General features: G+C 37.3%; 2 protein-coding genes across 2 annotated transcripts in view; both read right to left on the bottom strand.

Moving 5' to 3' along the window:
• Positions 1–18,166, bottom strand: part of LOC145909644 (chymotrypsinogen A-like) — a 59,634-nt gene extending 41,468 nt beyond the window's left edge. The window contains exons 1-5 of the mRNA XM_082997003.1: positions 18,129–18,166; positions 17,754–17,854; positions 17,460–17,626; positions 16,860–16,978; positions 16,358–16,549 (exon numbers count right to left, since the gene is read on the bottom strand). Coding sequence (XP_082853129.1) covers positions 16,358–16,549; positions 16,860–16,978; positions 17,460–17,626; positions 17,754–17,854; positions 18,129–18,166 — 617 coding nt within the window. The remainder of the gene's footprint in view (positions 1–16,357; positions 16,550–16,859; positions 16,979–17,459; positions 17,627–17,753; positions 17,855–18,128) is intronic.
• Positions 1–27,236, bottom strand: part of LOC145908051 (uncharacterized) — a 161,810-nt gene that overhangs the window by 117,715 nt on the left and 16,859 nt on the right. The gene's annotated exons all lie outside the window — the stretch shown is intronic.

Consider the following 27,236-nt stretch of genomic DNA (forward strand, 5'->3'; position numbering starts at 1 on the left):
TCCGTCTGTTACGTTCCTACAAACAACCCCTGGTTTTCTTTCTTCTGAAAACTGGAATAAAAATGTCGGAAAACTTTCGTCTCACCTTCTGCTCCAGACATATTTTACTTTATATATTTCGCAGCAATTTTATTTACAGCATTTTGAACAAATCACAAAAAAACACAAATAATTCTGGAAGTCTCGTGTTTTGTTTCAATCCGGACCACTGGAGTCTGCATAGGATGAGAGGAAGGAATATTTACTGACCAAACCCTCAACTCTCGGCTGAAAAAAAATCACAAAACTTTTAATTTCATGCAAATATAAATTAAACAAATTCTTACCGGGTTTTTCAGTTTTTTAATCTCTTCTCTCAAGACTTGAATAGATTCGGAATCGAATCCACAACTTTTCAGCCACAACCTCTCATCCACTTTAGGGAGAATCCGACAAATATTTCCAACATCTTTTTGTTCAAAATTGTTGTTACTCAAGTAGAGAAATCCCAACTATTTAAAATATAAGATTGGTCGGAAATCTTGTTTCAAGCACTTTTTTTTTTACAGAATTTTTTTCTTAAAACCGGATTAAAATTAACTCCATGTTTTCACTTTTGATTAAAAAAAGTAAGTTTTATAAAAATATCATGGATTTAAACAAATATTCATTCCCAAAATAATGAAAACCAACCTTGGGTCCCATCTTCATAATCGCTTCACAGATCATGTTTAAAGTTTCGGAATTAAGTTCGCATTCATCCAACCCCAGCCTCAAACCAGGTTCTCGAATCCGTGGGAGGAAATCCGCGAGAGCGAAAACATCCGAAATCTTCAGTGGGATTCCGGTTAAATTCAACTTCCGAGGACAAGAGAGGGCGATTTCATCTCTAAATGTTCCGTCAACCTCCTGTAAATCTACGAGGAAATCTGAAACAGGGACGAGTTTATTAAAACAAACATGGCGGAAGTTTCATTAAATCACTAAAACTTTTTATTGCAAACTTCAAACAAGATTTCTTCACTTTTAATCGGATTTAAACAAGACAAAATCCAACAAATTAATCAAATACAAAAACATTAACTTAATGGAAGGAAAATATAAACTTTATCCGACAAAAAATATGCGACCTTCCTTTAAAACTTTCAACCTGAATATTTTTATTCCATTCTCTTCCATAAGAACAATGGAATTGCGACGTCACAATACTTACTGTGACGTAACAGTTACGTTCACAAACACGCATCACACAGACTGGAAATAAATACTAACCTCGTAACTCGTATCCACTTAAATACAATCCACGGGGCCTTTCTTCCCGCAGGTATTTCGAAAGTTTCTTCAACAACTTTTTCGCACGTTTGTCTGAAAATAACAACATTTACGGCAAAAATAGAAGCCATGTATTTGGATGGGAGAATTATTTAAACTCCCAATGTGCGTTTTCCACAAATATAACCTGCGTATATTAGATGCGTAATGAGATGTGAGACTTTCGAAACCACGATGCCCGTTTACCCAATATAATGGTAGCTTGTAGTGGAAAGTATGTGAAAGTTTAACAGCAAGCTTTTCGCGTAAAGCAACGTTGTGTAACAAATTGTGAACATGGTTTTGCAAATCGTTCAGGGCCTGTCAATGCAGACAAGTGCAACAAAACAAATATGTTACATAACAGCAGCATCTTAACTTTGGCAATAGTTTCTTTGTCCAAACTTTTTGCACCTAAATGCCTTGTATTACTTTGCTGGTTGCAATTATTACAGCAGAATGATTTTCTTATGTTTAGATGAGAAAAAAGAAAAGATTGTTTTTAATGTAACTGACTACCATGCATTTGTTCCTCATTGTTAAGTGTGGAGGATGCTGGATCACTGGAAGCAGTCTTGACTGAGGTTGATGGCAAGGTTTCTGGACTGGAACCACTTCCATCACCTGTAAAAAACAATCAAGGTGATAACTGCAATTTAATGGCACTTATGTACACTGTAAGGGTTAACCCAATGCAATAAATCAGGTTACAGTGGCTTAACAACCAAGCTGGACCTGGGCATTCCAGGCCACTGCTCTGTCTGTGGGAGTTGGACTTTACAGCAGGGATGCACAACACGAATGTCATATTTGGTTCTCCAGTGGATTTTGAAGCGACTTCACAAACAGGTTTTAACTTTATAAAACTACTCTTTGAGTTGTGCATCCTACTTTACTGGGAAAAGGGCATTTAATTCAGATATGCTGTATTCATAGGCTAATCACTGCTTTAAACCACACCGGGAGTCCATTTCAAAAGCAAATCAAAAAAGATGCATTTTTGGAGCCATTGATATCTATAAATATTCTTACTGACTGTTTCAAGTACAGCAACAGCAAAATGTTTAAAAAGCCATGATAATTGAGAGCTGCGCATAGGGACGCACTGTTTCGGCCTATAATGTCTCATCAGTGCAGCTGTTCACTGTGGCACTGTGCTAGCTTTTACACAAGCAGGTACACTGATTATCCAAACCACCGGTGGTTTGTCTATGTTGTTTGGTACCCAGTATAGGGTACCCAATGGATTGACGTTGACGGAAAGGTACCACAAAGTGGAAATCAGAGTGCCCGGTAGTGTAAAAGCTTGCACAGTGCCACAGTAAACAGCTGCACTGATGAGACATCATAGGTCAAAACAGTGCATGTACACCCTGTCTGCAGCTCTCAAAATGTTTACATATGTGAAATGTTGTAATATTCATACCATTTGACAATTAATTTAGGTGCCCAAAACCACAGATGTATGCAAAACAATGGATATAATAAATACCAAAGAATTTTTGTGTTACAAAAATGGTATACTTCAGTACTTGCACTAAAAATCAATTAAGCAGCATGTGCGTATAGGGCAGAACTTACTTTTTAAATGTCCTAGTTCACCACCATCTATTTGAGGTATTCTGGTTGCCTCAAGTTTAGCTGCAGCAGTTGAGGTTTCACCAGCTGTAGAAACATGTGTTAAATTTACATTAACAATACATGATTGTTTAGATTAACACAACAAATGGATTGAGCTACTGTGGCATGCTTACAGCACTAAAACGTTGCACACCAAGTAACAGCGGCATCACAGCCAAGACTGGTAAAGCTTCTTTTCCTGACAGCTCAAGATATAAAAAAGCACTGGAGTTTAAACTCATAACCCTGGTCATTAGGAACCATAGTTCTACCAAGTAAGCTATGAAAGTAATAAAAAATGGAAACACCCAGTTTGGCTGTGATGTCACTGCCAAGAAGCAGGGAAATGAAACTCAATAATCTGAAAATTTAACCTTTTCCCGCATGTTTTGGATGTTTCTTTGAACGTCTTGAAAAAAGTCTCGCAAAAAAATCTGTACGTTTCTTTGTGGCAGAATTGGAAGAAACTATAGAAAAATACTGAGTTTATCAAGTCAAGCATAACCATACTATAACACATAATACACTGTCAAATCTTGTGCAGCCCAGTTTAAAAAAGAAAGCATTGTTGTTATGTTATCTGCTTTATATTTATCACCATTATCCAGCGACTGTTTTGAATGTTGGGCCTTGGAAGTTGTTGCGCCATCTAATGGTTTGGATGAAGACGATTCGATATTTGTTGAAGCCAAACCATCCCTGAAAGCTTTAAAACAATGTGTTGAAATGTATAGTATAGCATATATATATATATATCATTTATTTCCATTTTTTGTAGACTTTAGTGAAGTGTTGTAATATTCATACCATTTAACAATTAATTTATGTGCCTTAAACCACAGGTTTATGTAAAGCAATGATTGTAATAAATACCAACGAATATATGAATGCAAACCATGGTGGCAACATTACTCTTCAGTTTGTGTTGTAAAAATGTTATACTTCGTTTCTTGCACTAACAATCAGTTAAGCAATGTGTGTATATAAGGCAGAACTTACTTTTTACATGTCCTAGCTCACCACCATCTATTTGATGTATTCTGGTTGCCTCAAGTTCAGCTGCAGCAGTGGAAGTTTCACCAGCTGTAGAAACATATGTATTACAAATCATAAACAAGATATAATGGGATACCATCTGTTTACAAGTGCCTTGATGAAACAGCGTGCAAACATTTGTTGAAATTCTAGTAAAATTTTGAATAATTGTTCCAATGGTTTTTAACCTGTAAGGGCTTTTTAAGTGGTGTGCATAAAAAATTGCAACATAGCGAATTCCATCTAAAAATCGTTGTGAAATTGCATGCTGCGACATGTGTCATGAACTTTCAATGGGCATTAAATCCTGTTTTTGGTTGTTATTTGGTATTTTGATATTCAGTTCTAAGTACAACACAACCATGCTTTAACATAAAATACACTGTCCAATCTTGTGCAGCACAGTTTAAAAAAGGAAGAATTATGTTTCATTCAAACAGTTTTTTGCTTCAATAATATTTACCACCATTTTCCCGCCACTGTTTTGAAAGTTGGGCCTTGGAATTTGTTGCGCCATCTAATATTTTCGATGAAGAAGATTTTACATTTGTTGAAGCCAAATCTCCTCTGCAAGCTGTAAAACAATGAGTCACAATATATAGTATAGCATATATCTTTCTTTTTCTTTCAATTACATTTAAGTTCAATGCTAAGTAATCGGCAAATTTTTGTCAGCAAAAAAGATAACAGAAACACATTTTAAATACACAAATACCAAATAAATATAGTACTGACTGATTTTATGCATCTTCGAAATTGTCATACCGCTGACAGCACTATTGACAGGATCAGATTCCGAACTGGTTTCACTACGTCCACTTCCAGAGGCTTAGATTAAAAATTATAAAATAAAAATAATGGTCATTAAAGCACAAACTTTCCAATGCGCTACACATACCTGGTTTGTGTCCGAGCAAAAGGCCACACACAAAACGACGAACCATTGCCCAATGGGGTTCATTGATCAAATCGTCTACGATTAGATCAAATTCTTCATCTGACATGAACATAGAAATGTAGTATGCACCAAACATTTCCTGCAGAACTTGATGAAGGTAGTAGAAGAGAACATTCCTCCCATCAAAGACTCTACGACTGGGAAGCCAGGAGAACTTCGCCATTTTGAAAACTACATCCTGTACTTTTACATCTTCTAAACCTACTTTTTGAAGGTCATCATGTGTGAACACAACGGTTTTACGAACCATGCCTTCATATGCCATTTTACCAAGTGGCAATTTGAGATTTTCTAATTTCTCTCCTTTTGCATGCTGAGAGTGACCAAGTTGTTGCAAAACGGCATCAAATACATTAGTTATGGTGGAAATACTGTGTACCTCACCAAATAACCCAGCATAAACAATAAATTGTAAAAGCATTGGATTGCGGCATAAATCAAGCAATTGTGGAGATTTAGTTGCAAGTTTGTTCCACAGTTCATTTGCTTTATCACCTGAGTAACTATCAAACAGTGTCTTTGCATCCTCAGGAGAAAGATCACTGACATAAATTGTTGGCTTAGGTCGGAGTCCTAATGGTATTGATAGCAATGAGTGGGGTCGAGAAGTAAAAATCAATGTAGATTTTGGAAAAAATTGCCTGCTGCAAAGGTTAGCAACAAGCTGTTGTACTGGCAAGGGAGTGTGATAATTCACATTTACAGGTGCCATGTTTCCTAGTGTCCAGGTTGCCTGATCTAATCCATCAAAAATAAAAGCACACTTTTCTGGGTTCTTTATCATCCACTGGAAAACCAAACTGAGTGTTTCCTATGAAGCATGGTTGAACTGATTATCCAGCAGAAGCTCCTGCAAAGTAAGCTTTTCATCGACATAGTTTAGATACATAAACCGAAGATGAAGCACTAAGTGTTCTTCTGTTCCTAGTTGCCTGCACAATCTCTTTGAAAGAGTGGTTTTGCCACATCCAGCCGGTCCAAGGAAAGCTAGAAACAAGCCTTGCTTTTCGTGTTCTTTAAAGCTTGAAACTAGTTGGGGAAATTTGATGTGTTTACCAACAAATCGAGCTTTGCCCCCCTTGCTTGTCGATGGCTGAAACTCATTTTCCTTTTGAGGATCAATTCCTTTGTAAATATCAGTATCTGTCAGTGTTGGTTGAACCTCTGGTATTTCAACCTTTTGCAACTCTTCACTGTAAGGGACAACATCTGGATCAAGATTTTCAAGCTGATATTTTTTGATTTCATCAACTGCCTGTTGCAACTTTTCTTCTGCAAATTTTAAACAGGTTTTTCAGATAATAAATCCATGTTACTGTGGTTTTTAGACAAAACAGTGGGCTCTAGCATCTATGTTTGGCTGGTTTGATTTTAGTGCAGCATGCTGCATAACCACAACGCAAATTGAGGATTAGTGTTTATCTGTCAAATTATTTTGTAATGCTAACGTAACACAGAAAAATGATAAAATCCCAAGTACAAAAACGGGAAAAAAATTGTCTGCTGTTTAGTTTTTTAGCCAACCGTATAATGTATCATCATATTTTCATTTCAAATGCTTGTTTACAAAGTTTTAGTTGATCTAACTCTTATTTTACGCCAATTTATGGAACTACTTTGCTTCGTAGTAGTAGGAGCAAACAGAATTTCAGATGACATCGATAAACATCACAGAGTATATTTAGTTGTAACCGCCAATTTAAAGTTGTAACTCCCAGATTGGTTGGATCTTTACCCACAATGCAGTATACTTAATGGAGCTTAAAAAAAATCTGCTGAAGGACGCATATTGGTATTTCTATGAAAATATGTTTGGCGGCAGAAAATTTGGACCTTGTATTTAATCCTCTGTCACAAAAGAAGGACGCCACAAAGCAATCAGTGATGCATGGGGTTCAATTTTACGTCATTGAGCACATGTGCCGTTGCTTGGACTAAGTTAGTAGTGTAGCGAACACAGTTTATATTAATATGAAAATTGTAATATTGGAACTGTTTATATTCGTGACCGGGTTCCCACGTACAAAGGTTAAACTAAACGTGGTACAGTAATAATTACAGACCTTTAAACAACGACCGCCCTGGCTCTAAAACAATAAAGGACTATAAAGTGCCGTAACCTGTTGGTCTGCCCTGACATGCCTAGCGGGCACTTGTGACTTGTATTCATGCTTTATATGGGCCACATTGGCTTGCATGATTATTCCATTCCATTCCATTTCTACTTGTGGTTTCATTTGGACTGCTGCCGTACGTTTTAGCCATCTTAATATAGGATTGTTTTCCTGATTGGTGTCGGATTACGGAGTTTACAGAAGAACACGCATTTAAACGCAACAGTAGTCTTTGCTTGGACGAAATTGAGCCAGATTTAGGCAGTTTTAAGTAGAATTTTGGGCGTTTTAAGTCAGGTAGTTACGCGGTAACGGGTGCTTTATAAAATTGAGCTGAAAAGGCGGTTCAATCTTGAGGCTATATCTGCAGAATAATCAAAGACTTATGAATTACAAAAAATTTCTGGTCCAAGAACATCATCGGTGACGGGACCTGCAGCCAACATGGTGTCTGACGGAAGTCAATGTTTATAACGACAGTGATGTTTCAATCCTGCTATAACTGACAAATCGCATCCTAAAAGCATGAGTAATCAGTCATGTTGTGTAGCAGCCTAATGTTAATGCCACAGTTCTAACCCGCTTTATAGCCAAGTTAAATAATGTGAGTGATATTTTTCATTATTGTTGAAACTTTCTACTAGTTCTGTTCCTCAATCGAAATCATAATCACTCAGCAAAACATGGGAAACAAGTCATGTTTTTTTACAAAGTTGTATATTTTCTGTTTTTTTCAGATGAAGAACTTTCAGCGATTGTATGAGAGTGTTTCCGTTCCACAGTCAGCAAAAGAAGCTTCATCGTGGACAAACGTAGGTGTTTCAGCTACAGTGTTTGTTTTGCATGTTGGCCAAACAAACGTGAAGAAAATTCCTTACTTTCTTAGCCCATGTGATCGGCGTGAAGATGCCTTGGTTACTTACTGGCACCGTAGCTTAATTTGACAGTTTGGCTTAACACTAGATACGGTAAACTGGAATCTGTCCACCGTAATCCATATTGGAAATATCTGACCCTGTAGGCCGCATCTCTCAATTAAATCCTAAAAATTGAGTTTTAGAAGTCATTTGTTATTGTGCACCTGGTTACAGTTTCTCTTGTTTGCCAAAAACAATCGCCGGGTCTGATGACTCATGAAGGGGGACTACTATTGCTGAACAGAAAAAATTGATTGCAGCTGCATTAAGACAGCACATTGGGGGGTTTTGCAAAGGCTAACTGCTAAATTGTCAGTCCTAGGGGGTGTACAAACAGTCCCGGTGGGGCCCCAAGACATCTAATTCTTCATGAATTGTGTAGAGGAGGGTTGGTGGCTTCACTTAATCGCAAATGGAGGTAACTTTCTGTGATTCATTTTTTCACAAAACAAACCTACACTTTTTTCTGCTTTTTTGACTAAAATAATGGCCAACAGAGGGTCAAAATGCCCCCGGGGGAGCAGTTTAAGTAGTTATTTCGATTATAAATTTGGCCACAATTCCTTGCCAAGGGTCCGCACTAACAGAAAATCACAAATTGAACATACTTTCTGTGATTCATTTTTTCACAAAATCAACCTCAATATTTGGGTAGTTTTTCAGCTACATGTACAACAGCACCCTCTACCAATTTACTGCCTGACTAATAACCCTGAAAAACAAACTAAAACTGCCCCAAACACGCTGAAAATCGCCCTGGCAACAGCCTGTTCATCTGCGCTCATTCAACCAAAACACTGGCGCCCATGCATGACCCATTGCATTGTTACACACAATTTTACTCTGTTACGCAGGAGTTCGACAAGGGCAATTCCCAACCGGGAAAGTCTTTTCCATAGAAATACAGAGATGCGGCCTGTACTGTCACATCTACCAACTGATTTAAACGTTTTCACAAACACTTTTACTTCCCATATGTTTGCTCAGTTTCGCTTGCCACAGCTACAAAAAAATGTTCCACACTTGTCCTCAAGTGGTTTGTAAAATGGTTACGTAGGTTATTTGTGATGTCACGAGGTTATGAGTTGTGAGTTAACTATGAAAACATTTAATGGCTTGGTTTGATGCCACTTAACCAGAATGTTTGCAGTGGCAACGTATAAGCGCATGTGTAGAATGGTTTCATATCTCCGTCGAAGCTCTTTCATTAATTTTTAGCGGCACGCACAGTTTTCGAAACCTGTTAAACGCATTATTCTGACAAGCTGTAAAGTGCACTATTCGTTCAAGTAGACAAAAATGATCGCATTCTCATCATGATTCTACAAGGGAAGTGAGAGCTCCCGAGCTTCTGGATCCAAACACAAATTACTAAACACATAAAAGTGTCTGAAAACTTTTTTACACCTTTCACGCAAAAAAGGTCACGGACAGCATGCTTTCGTCTTAAATGCTGAAGTCAGGCACATTCTTATTTTAATCGGAATATGGCTTTCCTAAAAGCAGAGGTCGGTGTTGTGACAACCAAGACCTGCACGCCCACAACCTTCTAGTATCATGCGACAGAACCTTTCTCGCACTTGCATTCCGCCCCCAACAACTACTGTAACTGAAATTTAAGGGCACCAGAGGCGGTTGATGGTTGCGGCTGACGAAACATAGTACAGCAACGAAAACAAGCTTCGGGTCATTGCGGCTGACGGAAAAGTTAAATCAGATTTAACTCCGCCGTCAGAGGCTTCGATCGAGAAAATCACGCCGTCACTGCCAGCCGCGTTTGGTGTGAATCATGCTACAGGCAGTCACTATCTCCGTGGTATATGTTAATTGCTCCTGCTCAGTAACTTAATACATAAAAACCAACGATGTACATTTACATAAACTTGCGTTTCGTGACATAGCAACAGATTTCCATAGCAATGCATGCATGGCAAACTAACTGATCATTGGTAGCAAAATTTCTTACAACCATATACAAAGAATGTAGAATTCAGTGAAACATTATCTGCAGTGACAATGTAATATGATGATGTCCACGTCATTTAATCAAAGTCTAACGGTCTAAGTCAAATGTTCAATTCGATTCTATGTTGTTGCTGGGGCAAGACACAGATATTAATAAATGAGTCGCATTTGAACTAATACTTTTGTGATCTCCAAATGGTCGTATATAAATGCAAAATCAGTTGGGTTTCGACTTGAATACAAGTATTTGTTTTCCAAACTTACCTAGGGAAACTCCCCTACCTCGTTCATCTTCTAATTCTGCAATGGATGTTTTCTGATAATGATGGTGTTGATGCAGATGTTCATGGTGATGTACGTCACCAATTAGTAGGTTCTGGAATGGAACCAGCAAAAATTACCAAACACACAAATATTAATCGTCCAAAAAGACAGCAAGGTCATTGAAATATTTAAAAATCCATTACTGTTTCTAAACTGCCCAAATGTGTGATTGATTTTCTCCAACCCCTACCACCAGTACAGCAAGTCTTAATACTCAAGAACAACAAGCTTACCTCGACAACAATGTTTTGTGGGTTTTCTCCTCCTGTTTGTTGTTCGGACATTCTTGGATTAGCAGGTGTAGGTTTGTATTGCAAGTACAGTATAGAAATATATTACACATATATACAAGCTATGTGAAAATGTGTATGCAGTTAAGATGCAACAAGGATGTAAATTGTTTCTGCTCCAGTTTTTGTCACACAGTTGGAAATACTCATACACTTTGGTAAATAACACACATATACTTATGCATGTATTTAAAAACACGCATACTTATGTACATAAAAGTAAACTAATGTATTGTAGATGCCAGAAAAAAAAACTAAAGTACACATATTTGGTCACTACAGTAAGCAGTGCCAGGCAAAGTAAGCAACAATATGGTTGATTTATTCAAGCCAGTATTGAAGATTGCAGGCAAGAAAAAACGTTTGTTTCCGCCGTTTGGCATCTTGCGTTGAAATGATGGAACTGACTGCTTGTAACTTGCTATAGTTTTGCAAATTATTCTACAAGCAACACCAGGATTTAATATAACCTTGTTGTAACAATGAGAATTCAACTTGTGTCGGTTCTCAAAGCAGGCATCGCATGTAAGAATGGTAGATGCTCTATAACCACCTCACAGACGGGCGATAGGGATTTTCCCGTTTCATGCGTGGCTACTTTAAGAATGGTCCTCGTCCTTTCAAGTAAACGAGACGGGAAATAAGTCATGCGATTGGCAACATTCAGTCACAAGTAAATACATGTGGAGTTATCAGCTGTGTTGGTTGGGTAATCCCCCGCTCGAACCACGTATACAATGTCGAATAAATATTCGCAACCTGAATATTTATCACAAAATCTATTCACCAAGGTGACAACTCTATGTATTAAAACATTAACAAACTTCTGTTTACGGCACAACACATGCTTACCGACCCTAAGACACCATTCGTTAACATCACAAATTCGCCCCATTCCCTAATGACGCAACAAACAAAAAACTTCAGCACGCCATACGAAAACACAGCAGTGGTGACGTCACAAAGCGCTACGTTTCGCTTTCAGTTTGTCGTGATTCGAATTCCATTATGAAACTGAATCTGACGACGAAAGGAAACGAATAAAATTGATATCTTTATGTATGGACTTAAGTATAATTTACACCAAATACTGATGGTAGTTTAGCATTAGAAATGTTTGTGCGCAATCTGTCAGGATGTTGTTGAGCTTGCATATTATAGCTGAATACTGAATTTTATGCTGGTTTACCATCTGCACGGACGGTGTGAAGTTCTTAACAGTGCACTTCACAAACAACATAAATAACAAACTTACTTGTCAGCACAAGAATATCAAAAACGACTGTTAGCATGAGGTAATCATATTTGCATAAGCGCAATTTCGGACACAGTAATTTCAGTTACGTTGACAAATTTTGGATTCAAAAAAACATTAATGACCTTTCAAACTCTCGAGCGTCGCAACTAAAGAATGATACTTAGTTCAGATGTTATTATAAGAGGTTGAGAGGTACCATCTTCAAAATTCCGGTCATTTCCACCTACACAGGAATTAAACCGTCAATTTTCGTAAATGTCCGGACGACTGGGAACTCTAAACATACAGGACACCCAATCCTATTCATGGTTTCGATTACGCGTCATTAATGGTTCAAACATCACAATGCTGCAGGTAAAGATTGGCTGAAATTGCATTGGTTTAGATAAGAGCTATTTACTAAAACGTGTGTGGCGCAGCCCTAAATCCTTTTGTGGAAAACTGTTACGTTTATCCAAAGCAGAAATTGTCGAAGAATGTAAGTACCAGACATCAAAAACAAAAATTTTCGTATAGGCGAAGAAAACATCTTCAATTAACGGCTACCAGCGCGTGTGTCCCCAACTTTCACTGTTCTGTGCGTTTTGCTGCGGTGAATAAATCTTGATCATATTGAAACTGAAAGTAGACTGACACTAAAGCTTATCTGTTATGTTTTTTGTTGGTGCGTACAACTAAGTTAGGAAAATTTCGTGAATTTTATGATCTTTTGCAAAACGTTCTCAAGTGACCTAGGGCAGGGATTCCCAAACCGGGGTCCGCAACGACTGCACTGGGGTCTGTAATGATACCTCAAAAAACAATTGCTACATTTTATACAGTGCGTAAGTAGTGATCATAACTGGATTGGTTTCGTAAGCTTTACAATACGAACAATATACATTTACTCTACTTTTGAATGGTTCTTACACTATCCTTGTATCTTACAATTTCAAACTTGTTTACAATTTTTTTCTTTTACTACGCGTCTATGACGTAAGAATTCACCCTAATCGCCATTGTTGATATTGTTTGTGGAATTCTCAACGCTGATTACGTTGCAAAATGATATGACGTATAAAGACTGGGGGTCCGAGAAAAACAGGTTCACAAAATGGGGTCCACGGCCAAAAAAGTTTGGGAAATCCCTGACCTATAGAGAATTAGGAGAACACGTTTATAATTTGATTTGGGGTCTTTTGTTTCATATGCTGCGATTTTGCCAACTAACGATACACTAAACGCGCACATCAATGCAATGCAGCTGCAAGACGCGCAAGTTGCGGTTAATTCCAGATATTTTTGTTCGAATAAATGAAAATTTTTGTTTTTGTTGCTTGGTACTTAAAATTTTCGACAATTTCTGCTTTACTTAAACGTAATAGTTTTCCCACAAAAGGATTTAGGGCTGCGCTACACACGTTTTAGTAAATAACTTCTATCTAATCCTATGCATTTTTAGTCAATCTTTGTCTGCAGCATTGTGACGTCAGACCCATTGTGACGCGAAGTCGGAACCATAAATACTTCGAAAATATCTGAAAACCAGCATTGTTAAGTGAACAAACACATATTACACTGTACTTTGTTATATTATATAATAATGTTTTGAAGTAGCCTAGTTTTTGAGACGCAATCACAAACCTTTTAAACGATGGTTTGTTTAAAGTTGATATTAGAAGAGATACATTGACTTTTTGCTATTTAACTCCATCAACGCGTACTGCTCCGTTAACCTGTGTGGTATTTCCAATTACATGTGGTGGTAAATATCCGTCAACCTGTGTGCGCCCGTGCAAAACACGGAAGTTACGTTTATTTTTAAGTGTAAGGCAGTTTAGTTGTGATGCGTCATTGCAGAACATCTACAGTGGAAGAGTTAGAAAACATATGCACACGTAGCTGATGATTGGGCGATTTCTAACGTAGGCGCCAGGATGTGGAAATCAGCTTACCAGTGGGTGTTAAAGCTATGAATGACTAAACCTGCTGGAGGCATAGCAACAAAAACAGAACTCTTTTAACAACCAATTTGTGGTGAACTAACATCACGTCCCGACCCAACACTATTGGTTCCCAGTTGCTTTGCTTGACCATATGTTTACTCGACTGTGGTTCGTCTCCATTAGTTCCTACCTAGTTTGGTCCCTAACGAATCGACGTCAAATGCAAAGAACCACAAAGTGGAAAATTTCCTGGTTAGTTAACCGGCAAGATTATATCGCAAGCTGCACTTCCGAATGGGACGATCACGCCTTGTCATGCAGGAGCATAAAGTGTTGTCTGATTACGGTTGTAGAGATCCCCTACGTCAGTGATTACCAACCTTTTTGTGGTTGCGTACCACTTTGGGGATGAATAAACGAACATTTTGCGGTCATTTACGGTTTTTTCAATTCGAACAATATCCGTAAGTTGCGAAAAGGTGCTCGCGTACCAACTAGAATGCCGTCTCGTACCACTAGTGGTACTCGTATCACCGGTTGGGAAACACTGCCCTACGTATATGTAAGGGTCGTCTCGACAGTCGCGCTCTAGCGCGTCAGTGCATCCTGACAACATCACGCGCGTCGGTTTCAACAAAAACTCCCAACAAATATTCAGAGAACAGTTGCCTGAAAAGGAGCATTACAACGAAACGACGTTAGTTGGAGCACACCGGTTTAGTTGTGTCAATGCAGACAAGAAGATCCTGTTGATCCAATCTTCAACCACAAAGCTTTTGTCAATAAATGTTGAACACACGTGAATAGAAAGTGGATCTTTTGCAAATACTTTGTTGTTGATGTTTTTTCACAGAAATTTAAAAAAATTTTGATCTCATTTCATCACGGTTATGGCTTAAACGTGTATAACACGAAATGCAAAAAAAACAGGACTTAAGAGTTCGGTTTTATTCGGTAAATATTATGTTCTTGTAGCTGCCAAGCATAATATATTTTGATTAATCTGTTCTTCTGGCACAAGTAAACGTACACTTTTATTTACTGACGTTTCGCCTGCTATCCAGCAAGGTTTCCTCAGGGTCAATAAAAGTAAGTTTAATTGTGCCAAGAAGAACAGATTACTAATAAGTAGTTTGTGAAGCACAATTAAAAATCTTTGGATGAAAGTCAAATACACGATTTCAAACGCACACAGCAGACACAATCAGTAATGTTGGCAATATTTGTCAAGCACTCGGAAAGATCGAACGTCGCTCATAAACTGTTCATCAGTTGGTCTCAGTCGCATTTTGAGGTAAAGCCAACGAACATAGCTTGACACCCTCGTGTAAATCCCAGGTTTGTTTACGTTTCCACAACCGATTCCCCAACTTGTGATACCCCCAGATAGTGTGACGTGTCGTGTTGGGGTCTAAACATGCCAAAGGACCCTCACTGTCACCCCGACACGTGTCAGTACCATCTTTCTGGAATACAAAAGTGGCAACAGTTAAAAAAAAATGCGATTTCTAAGTTAAAATTTTTTTTCTGTACAGTTGCCCAAAGTGTTTATATTACACGTGCAAGCCACAATAACCGAAAATGTAGATTTGGTTCAATTGCTGAGCAAACAACACGAAAAATACACAAGTGCTTCTGGCAAAAAAACTACCTGCAAATGCAAAAGTTAAAACAGACATCGAACAATCGCAACAACAAACAAATTACAAAACGTTCATGGGTTTTAAAAATTGTTGTTCTCGCCGCAGCGCACATCATGGAGTGCTTCAGGTAGTCAACAGCGAGCAGTCGGCTGCAATTCTCATTGGGAAATATGCTCACTGGCGCCTGCTAGAGGCAGGGTGGATAATCCATGGGGTTAACTGCCGAACAACAAGCATGTTGTGATGTGATTCTTAAAGGTTGTGGTTGGCAAGACTTTTGTAAGTTTCGTCAACACCGCATCACAGTGTTCGTTGTTGTAACTTAGAAGTGTTATATATGCCGACCGTAGATTGAATGCGCTGTACTATGAAATTGTACCCACAGAATACAGAGGTTAATTCATAACGCGCAGGTGTTAGAGATGCTTCCATATCGGTTTGTGAAAGGATTTGGGAACAGGAACTTGGAGTTTTTCAAAAACCCTTGTCTAGGTGCAAAATACTGAAGTGAATGACCTTGAATTAGAGGCCAAAACCTAAATTGTTAAACAGACACGACATGTGTTTATCATCAGTACTGTATTACATGATAATGCATCGAATGCATCGCCCACATTCACAGGCAGGCGGATGGAAAGCCAATTTTGAAACGTGTTTGAAAAAAAGTACAGCATTCCAGTTTTTACCGTTTTATTCAAAAACCCTTATCTAATGACGTAACTGTCGATAAACATCTGATTAAGCGACTCATGCACAGAAAAACATAAAAAAACTTGCAGTGTCTGGGACCATGCGCCCCCCACCCAGATATTCCACATCGAGATTGTGACGAAAAGGCAAACATGCTGGTCGCACAAATCGACTGCAACCATAGAAATAGGTTTAAATTGAAACAATGATAACTCCACATGATATTTAATAACTCCTAGCTTCATGCGTATTACGTTTACGTTGTGTGAAAACCAAGGCAATGCATTCTAATTTGGAATGTACCAGGTCTCTTGCGAATTTATCTTACTTGGATGAAACGCATTGTCTCAATTTAATCAACGCCAAGTCGTTGGTTGGACTCGAATGATACGAGTAAGGATGTCTGTAAACCTCTTCAATATCTAGGTCACGTGAATCCTCTACGCCCTCTGATTGGCTGAATTGGAGTCCGTCACGGTTGCAGTAATCGCCCACCCGAACGATCGTCTCATTGGTGAACCTGTAACCATGGAAATGGTTCCCATGGTAAATTGTTTTAACTCTATGGCACTCCATACCAACAATGAAATTTTTTAAGACCTTATTTCGTGATATCCTTATGTACAAAATGAACTTTATAGCTGAAAGCATTATTGTTTATAGGAGGTCTGTGGACCCCAAATGGAAAACTATGTTGTCGGAAATCAAACTTAAAATCGACACCAAATTCTCACAACGTGCACCGAAATGCAAACTTTTTACGAGCCTGGATCCGTCTGGAACTTTGTGCTAATTTATTCCATCACGAAAGAACTTCGGAAATTACTCACGATTTCGAACTGGATTCGACACAATGTGCGGCTGTGAGGACGTAACATCTGTTGATGAGAGTCCCTCCGCAAGAGTGAGGAGTGCGACCTTTTAATGGATACTTCTTACGTATGGAAACCTGTTAAAATGACAAAAATACCTCATACGCTTGATGTAAACACGACGATATTAAGCTTATAGTGGTTCTTAACCGGTGAAAAAATTACTAGTTGGGGGGAAATTATGGGTTTGTGGGTGATTAGTCGGCACCGAAATATACAAAAGTAGTTACAAGAGAAATATTATCATCTGTATTCACTGTGTGTCGTGTAGTTATTGACAACTGGTCATGCCATGTGGCCGAAACAGTGAAAAAAGGATAACAGATATAGCGAAAAAGCAATCATTAAATTCTACATTTAAAAATTTGAATACTGGTGGGAAAAAGGGATCCCGATTAAATTTAAGCTGGGAAATGAGATGAAAAATGGTTAAGAACCAACACTGTTACAGACACACGTGCACATGGAAGCAAGCTATTACGAAAGCCGGCATCTGACTGACAGCGAATATAAGGCATGGGTTTTGAAATGAGCTCTCCTATAATTGTTCGTTTCAACATAACTTTGCAAATATCCCATAAAATCATTCATCTGCAACGGCTGACTCCCGGGGTTAGCGTTGACCCCTTCCACTATTCTCAATCCGTCTTTGACCTCAGGACAGAAAGCCGGAACAGGAATATCGGTGGTGGCTTCATCGCAAGATTCTTCTTGCAGTTTGCTACCTGGGAATATACGAACAAAATATACTGGCTGTTGATAAGATGTTGGATAAAGTTGACAACACAAATGACATGTTTGACCGAGTTGTGCATCCCCGTAATAAATTGTGAAAAACTTCGTACAACTAACCTAAATCTTGGTCAGTTAAAAGCCGAAAATGTTCCGTCCTTTGCAAGTTGTAAACAGCAATGTGGTTGGTTTCTCCAATGGAAGGCAATCTTCTCGTAATTCTAAACAGCAGAGAGCAACTACATGAAAATCTTTTAAAATCTCCAACTTTTTCCGAAAAGAGTTAATATTGTTGAATATTCATCAATTAGTATTAGAAGTATTGAATATAAATTGTCTTTACACATCACAAAGCCAGTTATCTTTTGGTAGAAAGTATTATCCATTCTTTTCTAGTTACAAATGCATTACTTTTTCGACCCAACATTTAAGCATAGGCAACACATATATATTTTGCACTATATTGTATACAATAACAAACTAATGTTAGCTTACGGTAAGATGTAGGTAAGAGCTCCGTTGTAATATATCATGATCGATATGGTGTGAATACGAATAATGATTTGAAACTTAGTCCCTCTGCTTAATCTTGCCCTGCCCAGACGACAAAAGGGCCTTGCACTCCATTCATTTCCAGTTGGTCCGTTCTTGATGATTAGCTGTGTGTTACAAACAAAGCGAAACCATTACAACCAGCAAGTTTGTTCAATTCAATGTTTTACAGTATGATAGTTTGTATTATCATAATCTCCTGATAGCAATAAACCCAACAGAAACACATTCTACTTGAATAAGCTTTACTTATGATGTTTAGAAGCATAGGCGATACATATATATATGAATATATCAATTGAAAAGCTTGTGAAATACCGACTCCGGATTTATTACAGAACTTGCTACAGTGAGTTGAAAGTTCGTTCAATTTATTGTAACCTTTTCCAGCGACCAATGGCATATTTAAATTAGAATGGCTTGACAGCGCCATCTAGCGGATGAACCAAAAGAAGGCACTAAAACATACGAACTTTTAATTCTTGCTGATTCTTTTTGAAAATGGTTTGTTCATGCCAAAATAATGTTTTTGTGAAGTACATTGTTAGTTATCTGACTTAATCTTGCATGCCTCGTGTTGTGACACTGGTGACCTGCAGTAACCCAGACGGACTGTACTGTTAGGGAGGTGGTTTGAGTTTGTTCCTTTACTAAAATATATGTTTGGGTGATAGTTTGCTTATCAAGCTATTAACGGTCGTTACATCGCTTTTCCATTCAAGGTTAGCAATTGTTACAGGCGTGAACAAATCTTTTTGTGCTGTTTGGGTAAACTTTGCCCATCTTAAAAAAAGTACAGTACATAATAAACGCGCTGTGTTCAGGTCGCAGTACTTTAGACAACTTGGCCACCCTGTCTATGCACTGTACTTTGTTATATTATTTAGAAATGTTTAGAAGTAGTTTTTAGGGCGCAATTACAAACCTTGTAAACGATGATTTGTTTAAAATTATTTCATCCTGGTTAATTAAATGCCTTGTTGGTTTTTGAAACTATAAAACTGTCAAAATCACAACAAAAAATTCAAAAAAAAACACACAAACCGGCGCAGTCTCAATCAATAATGTTGGTAATATTTACCAAGAATCCGATAAGATCGAACAAAGCTTGACACCCTCGTGTAAATCCCAGGTTTGTTTACGTTTCCACAACCGATGCCCCAACTTGTGATATCCCAGATTGTGTGATGGTTTATGTTAAGGTCAACGCATGACAAGAACTCCCACTGTTAGTGCCGTCGTTCTGAAAAACAAGATTGGAAATTGTTTGTGGAAATATGTTTAGATAAACAAGAATGACTCGATTTAACCATACAGTAACTAAAGTGGAAAAAGAAAGTTTCCACTCTTACTGCAGTAAACATTGTCAGGTTCAAACAGCCAAGTAGGCGACTGCAATTCTCATGGACGAATATGCTCACTGGCGCCACTGGTGGCTATGTTTTTGGAAAATAGTGATTAGTTTATTTTTGTAAAAATGAAATACGATTTTCACTTTTATTACTGTTGTCATGGATGTCACTTGTAGCTTGTGCAGTGTTAATACATAAAGATAAAAGAAATAGGGTAAGTTTGTACCACACCGAAAAGTTTTCAAGTAACATGTGCTTTGTATAATTTCACCTTTTAGCATTACCCCAATAAACAATTATATCCAGAAAAACTTCCTGCATCCCTCATGCGCCAACCAGATATTCCATACTCACATTGTGATGAAAACTGGTTTTGTCCAAGAGGCAAACACGTTGACTGCATAAATTGACTGCAAACATAGAAATAGGTTAGTAATGGAACAGGAAAGTACATGGATTACATTTGAATAAAATTGTGATTGTGTACTAAAATCCAAGCTGACATACTTCTTATATGGGAGAATATTCAAATTTAGAAAAAGTGAGATCTTGTGTAGAACGACATTGTCCCCGTAGACATTTCACTTGAATGATTTGCAACAGTAGAGTTGGGAATGATCACATAGTGAGGTTTTCCTCTTCAATAATTAGGTCATGTGAATCCTTTGATTTGTAGTAACCTGTAACCACCCACCCCGGGCCCCAATCGCTGGTCTCATTGGTTAACCTGTCACCATGGAAACAGCTCAATAATACTATTTGTTGTTTCAAAAGTTAATCAAGAAAAAACATCAGTAAATCAATGCTTGTGGTTGGTTTATGTTCGAAATGTTTTTTTTTATGAAACAGATTGCACACAAGAAACACTTACATTTGAGCTGAATTTAACACAATGTGAAGCTGTAAGAAGGTAATGTCAAGTTTGGGGTTTACAGCATGTTAGTGGATGTCTCCAATGTATGGAAACCTGTTGAAATCATAAAAGTAAATTAGTTTTCTTGATGTTATGTGAATATCACATATCTTGCACACTTGCACAGAATGTCAAAATATAATCAAATATATTGTTAATTAATACTTCATTATTTTGTAAGTTCAATTAAATAACAATGATTTATATCAATGGTGGGGAAGGTCTAAAAATATAACCTTGCCTCGGAAAATTCATAAAATATCATTTATGCAAAACTTTTTGGGTTGAATAAAAGCAATACTGCTTACCGTATGTTTGTCATCTTTCATTGTCATTTTCTGTTATGAGTAAGATTGCATTCTATCGGAGTTTAACTTCTAATATAACAATTAGGGTGTTTTTCACCCAGGATGTCATTGCAGAGAAGTATTGGTGTTTACAACAACCCCATTATTTCCAGTCGTTATTTTCCAATCGTCAGGTTGGCATCGCTATGACTCTGCAAAAACATCACAGGTATTTAATGACTCTGCAAAAACATCACAGGTATTTACAGGTTTGCAATCAAAAACGTTTATGTTTGTAAAAGAGTTTTAGATAAAGACGTTTTTCTTGATGGTTCTTTTGCTTTTGTCAAAAAATTCGAGAAACAACAACTACAGTCAGACCTTTTTAATCTAAACTGCTTTGTTTCATCTAATATGCTTTAGTCTGCATAAAGAGCCATCCAGCACATACTTTTATTAAATTCCAATTAACAAATGTAGGGGTCAACATAAAATCAAAAATGTGTTTGCTCTTTCTTTATTAACAAAGTCGTTCTAACCTTTTTTGCACCAACTACAAGGATTCAATGTAGGGCAGGCATGTTGTTGGTGACCTTGTGGAAATTAGAGGTCATGACATTCTTTTTTTTGTGTGTTTGTTTTGACCACACAGGGATTTGAATATTCTTGATGTTGCCTTGGTGATGTTTTATTCTTCAGTGCAACCTGGTGGATAAATGAAAAATGAAAGGTTTTGGGACCACTGGCGACCCGCAACTAGAGTACCACTTCAACTTGGCAAATCTCAAACAAATGCATAATTATGACAGCCAAACAAAACATGGTTTTAATGTAATAAAACAAAAAAAATAGTTGTCTAATAATGCTACAAGAAATTACTGTTGTAAAGTTTATGCAGCAAAATAATGTTATATAGGCATAGTTACACACACTTGTGATAATATAGCAATATCAATACCAAGAAAAAAGTATCACATAAGTTTTCTGTATTTCTTTCATTGAAATTTACGTACAACAAAGTTAAATACCGCTTGTGGCAACCCAACTTTTTTGAATGCGACCTCTTGTTCAGATCAAAATTTCCTGGGATTCGTTGTGTTGGTCAATCATCTAATTCAGTGACTCTTGACCTCTTTGTCCTGGCATACAAAGTAGTCAGAAAAGCCATTGACCCCTTTGATGTTTTGATAAATCTGTTCCTGCCAAGATTAAAGTATGGGGTGAATGTACCAGAGGGATGTTAGTTGACAAAAAAAAATCGCCAGTTAACAAAAGTTTAAACGGACGTGACTCGGCCGCCTTACGAGGTAGCGACTTACTTTTTTCACACAAAGATAGATCACAGGCTGAACTTTGTTACTTGCTTGTTACTTGCTTCTACTGTTTTGCATATATCCATAATATTCATGGCATGCCAAGTGATTTATCAGTTCATACTTCAGTACTTTTACATGCGTTCCGGATTGGCTTGCGTCCCAAAGATACGTTACAAAGATAAATGCCAAAGACTTGCACAAATTTACACAATAAAATTTATATAATGATATAAGTAATGAGGCGGTGACAACACAGCGGTAACAAGATAAGGGCAACATACTCTGGTTTGCACATACATAATTTATAAACACACGCGTAATGTTAAAAAAGTTGCTGGCCCCTGCTGCACTGACACAGGTTAAGAACCACTGGTATAAGCTTAAATTCCCCAAAAAATTCAACTATCTTTTCCAGGAAATTTCACAAGCCCTGCATATATATATATAATTTACTGTGACATGGAGCCCGACGGCAGCACTGGTTTCAGATTTTACATGGACATACGGTTTTCACCTCGATTGTCTTCAGAGGTTTGCATCCAGTGTTTATGGAAATCTTTGACTGGTTGTTTGGCGAGCAAGAATGTCAAGAGCCAACACCAAGCTGCACTGATGTAATCTAACAGATCAAAACATTGACCCAGTTGTCCAGTCTGCAACTCACTTAATATGATTTCTGTTGACAAAAGTTACAAATTAATTTAGTTTGGGGTCAGCATGATGACTAGGACTTCTTCCAGCAACAATTCATTGTGTGGATTAGTGATGGTTTTTGGAGCCGACAATTTGTTCTCATTAACTTTTTTATTCAGATTTTAGGTAAAATTTCTTCTATGATTTTCTCTTATCTGGATTGACTCGAGGATTCATTTAAAAATAAACCCAGCAACCAACTTTTACACAGCGCACAACTAAACAGCAAGTAAGTATTTGTGTACAACAGACCAATAGGAGACATACACTTACTTCATTAACCAACATATTCTCTTGGAACTTGATTCATGGGCGTTGTCAGTTTGTGGGAAATTTCACTCTTCATTTGCAATGAGATTTCTTGCATTTAAAACCAATACATTTGAAAATAAGATAATTTGAGACAGTAGAAGTTTTAATTTTATTCCAAGACCAAGTAGATCCGTCTGTTACGTTCCTACATGACAACATTCTATTCTACAAACAACCCCTGGTATTCTTTCTTCTGAAAACTGGAATAAAAATGTCGGAAAACTTTCGTCTCACTTTCTACTCCAGACATATTTCACTTTAAATATTTCGCAGCAATTTTATTTACATTTCACAAAAAAAACACAAATGATTATGAAAGTCTCGTGTTTTGTTTTAATCCGGACCACTGGAGTCTGCATCGGATGAGAGGAAGGAATATTTACTGATTATACAAACCCTCAACTTCCGGCTGAAAAAAATCACAAAACTTTTAATTTCATCAAAATTAACAAAACCATGTTTTAATGCAAATATAAATTAAACAAATTCTCACTGGGTTTTCCAGTTTTTTAATCTCTTCTTCCAAGACTCGAATAGATTCGGAATCGAATCTGCATCCATTCAGCACCAACTTCTCATCCACTTTAGGGAGAATCCGACAAATATATTCAACGTTTTGTCCGACAAACTTGTTGTAACTCAGGTTGAGATTTCCCAACTATTTAAAATATAAAGATTGGTCGGAAATCTTTGTTTCAAACTTTTTTTGAAACAGATTTTTTTTCTTAAAACCGGATTAAAATTGAAACTTCATGTTTTCACTTTTCATTAAAAAAAGTAAGTTTTATGAAAATATCATGGATTTAAACAAATATTTATCCTCAAAATAATGAAAACCAACCTTGGGTCCCATCTTCATAATCGCTTCACAGATCATGTTTAAAATTTCGGAATTAAGTCCGCATTTCCCCAACACCAGCTCCAAACCGGGTTCTCGAATCCGTGGGAGGAAATCCGCGAGAGCGAAAACACCTGAAATCTTCCGTGGGATGAAGCTTAAATTCAACTTCCGAGGACAAGAGAGGGCGATTTCATCTCTAAATATTCCGTCAACTTCCTGTAAATCTACGAGGAAATCTGAAACAGGGACAAGTTTATTAAAACAAACATGGCGGAAGTTTTATTAAATCACTAAACCTTTTTATTGCAAACTTCAAACAAGATTTCTTCACTTTTAATCGGATTTAAACAAGACAAGATCCAACAAATTAATCAAATACAAAAACATTAACTTACAGGAAGGAAAATATAAACTTTATCCGACAAAAAATATGCGACCTTCCTTTAAAACTTTCAACCTGAACAAAACATTTTTATTCCATTCTCTTCTATTAAGAACAATTGAATTGCGACGTCACAATACTTACTGTGACGTAACAGTTACGTTCACAAACACGCATCACACAGACTGGGAATAAATACTAACCTCGTAACTCGTACCCACGTAAATAGAATCCATCAGGCCTTTTTTCTCGCAGGTATTTCGAAAGTTTTTTCAACAACTTCACACGTTTGCCTGAAAATAACAAGATCAACATTTACGGCAAAAATAGAAGCCATGTATTTGGATGGGAGAATTATTTAAACTCCCAATGTGCGTTTTCCACAAATATAACCTGCGTATATTAGATGCGTAATGAGATATGAGACTTTCGAAACCACGATGCCCGTTTACCCAATATAATGGTAACTTGCAGTGGAAAGTATGTGAAAGTTTAACAGCAAGCTTTTCGCGTAAAGCAACGTTGTGTAACAAATTGTAAACATGGTTTTGCAAACCGTTCAGGGCCTGTCAATGCAAACAAGTGCAACAAAACAAATATGTTACATTACAGCAGCATCTTAACTTTGGCAATAGTTTCTTTGTCCAAGCTTTTTACACCTAAATGCCTTGTATTACTTTGCTGGTTACAATTATTACAGCAGAATGATTTTCTTATGTTTAGATGAGAAAAAAGAAAAGATTGTTTTTAATGTAACTGACTACCATGCATTTGTTCCTCATTGTTAAGTGTGGAGGATGCTGGATCACTGGAAGCAGTCTTGACTGAGGTTGATGGCAAGGTTTTTGGACTCGAACCACTTCCATCACCTGTAAAAAACAATCAAGGTGGACCTGGGCATTCCAGGCCACTGCTCTGTCTGTGGGAGTTCGCTAGTTGGACTTTACAGCAGGGATTCACTACACGAATGTCATATTTGGTTTGCCAGTGGTTTTTGAATTGGCTTTGCAAACAGGTTTTAACTTTATAAAACTACTCTTTGAATTGTGCAACCTGCTTAACTGGGAAAACGGGATTTAATTCAGCTATGCTGTATTTATAGGCTAACCACTGCTTTAAACCACACCAGGAGTCCATTTCAAAAGCAAATCAAAAAAGAGGCATTTTTTGAGCCATTGAGATCTATGAATATTCTTACTGACTGTTTTAAGTAGAGCAACAGCAAAATGTTTAAAAAAAAGCCATAATAATTGAGAGCTGCAGACAGGGTGTACACGCACTGTTTTGGCCTATGAGGTCTCTCAGCAGGCACATTGATTTTCCAAACCACCGGTGGTTTGTCTCTGTTGTTTGGTACCCAGTATAGCGTACCCAATGGATCGACATTGACCGAAAGGTACCACAAAGTGGAAATCAGTGTGCCCGCTAGTGTAAAAGCTGGAACAGTCCCACAGTCAACAGCTGCACTGATGAGACAGACATCATAGGTTGAAACAGTGCATGTACACCCTGTCTGCAGCTCTCAAAATGTGTGAAATGTTGTAATATTCATACCATTTGACAATTAATTTAATTTCCCAAAACCACAGGTTTATGCAAAACAATGGATATAATAAATACCAAAGAATTTTTGTGTTGCAAAAATGGTATACTTCAGTACTTGCACTAAATATCAATTAAGCAGCGTTTGTATATAGGGCAGAACTTACTTTTTACATGTCCTAGTTTTCCACCATCTATTTGAGGTATTCTGGTTGCCTCAAGTTCAGCTGCAGCAGTTGAGGTTTCACCAGCTGTAGAAACATGTGTTAAATTTACATGAACAATACATGATTGTTTAGATTAACACAACAAATGGATTGAGCTACTGTGGCATGCTTACAGCACTAAAACGTTGCACACCAAGTAACAGCGGCATCACAGCCAAGACTGGTAAAGCTTCTTTTCCTGACAGCTCAAGAGAAAAAAGCACTGGAGTTTGCTCATAACCCTGGTCATTAGGAACCATAGTTCTACCAACTAAGGTATGAGAGTTCCAAAAAATAGAAACACCCACTTTGGCTGTGATGTCACTGCCAAGAAGCAGGGAAATAAAACTCAATAATTTGAAAATTTAACCTTTTCCTGCATGTTTTGGATGTTTCTTTGAACGTCTTGAAAAAAGTCTCGCAAAAAAACCTGTACGTTTCTTTGTGGCAGAATTGGAATAAACTATAGAAAAATACTGAGTTTATCAAGTCAAGCATAACCATGCTAAAACAAATAATACACTGTCAAATCTTGTGCAGCCCAGTTTAAAAAAGAAAGGATTGTTGTTATGTTATCTGCTTTGTATATATTTATCACCATTATCCAGCGACTGTTTTGAATGTTGGGCCTTGGAAGTTGTTGCGCCATCTAATGTTTTGGATGAAGACGATTCGATATTTGTTGAAGCCAAACCATCCCTGAAAGCTTTAAAACAATGTGTTGAAATGTATAGTATAGCATATATATATATATCATTTATTTCCATTTTTTGTAGACTTTAGTGAAGTGTTGTAATATTCATACCATTTAACAATTAATTTATGTGCCTTACACCACAGGTTTATGTAAAACAATGATTATAATAAATACCAACGAATATATGAATGCAAACCATGGTGGCAACATTACTCTTCAGTTTGTGTTGTAAAAATGTTATACTTCGTTTCTTGCACTAACAATCAGTTAAGTAATGTGTGTATATAGGGCAGAACTTACTTTTTACATGTCCTAGCTCACCACCCTCTATTTGATGTGTTCTGTTTGCCTCAAGTTCAGCTGCAGCAGTGGAAGTTTCACCAGCTGTAGAAACATATGTATTACAAATCATAAACAAGATATAATGGGATACCATCTGTTTACAAGTGCCTTGATGAAACAGCGTGCAAACATTTGTTGAAATTCTAGTAAAATTTTAAATAATTGTTC

Source organism: Ascidia mentula, chromosome 7, assembly GCF_947561715.1.
Source record: "Ascidia mentula chromosome 7, kaAscMent1.1, whole genome shotgun sequence".
In the NCBI taxonomy this organism is placed as follows: Eukaryota; Metazoa; Chordata; class Ascidiacea; order Phlebobranchia; family Ascidiidae; genus Ascidia; species Ascidia mentula.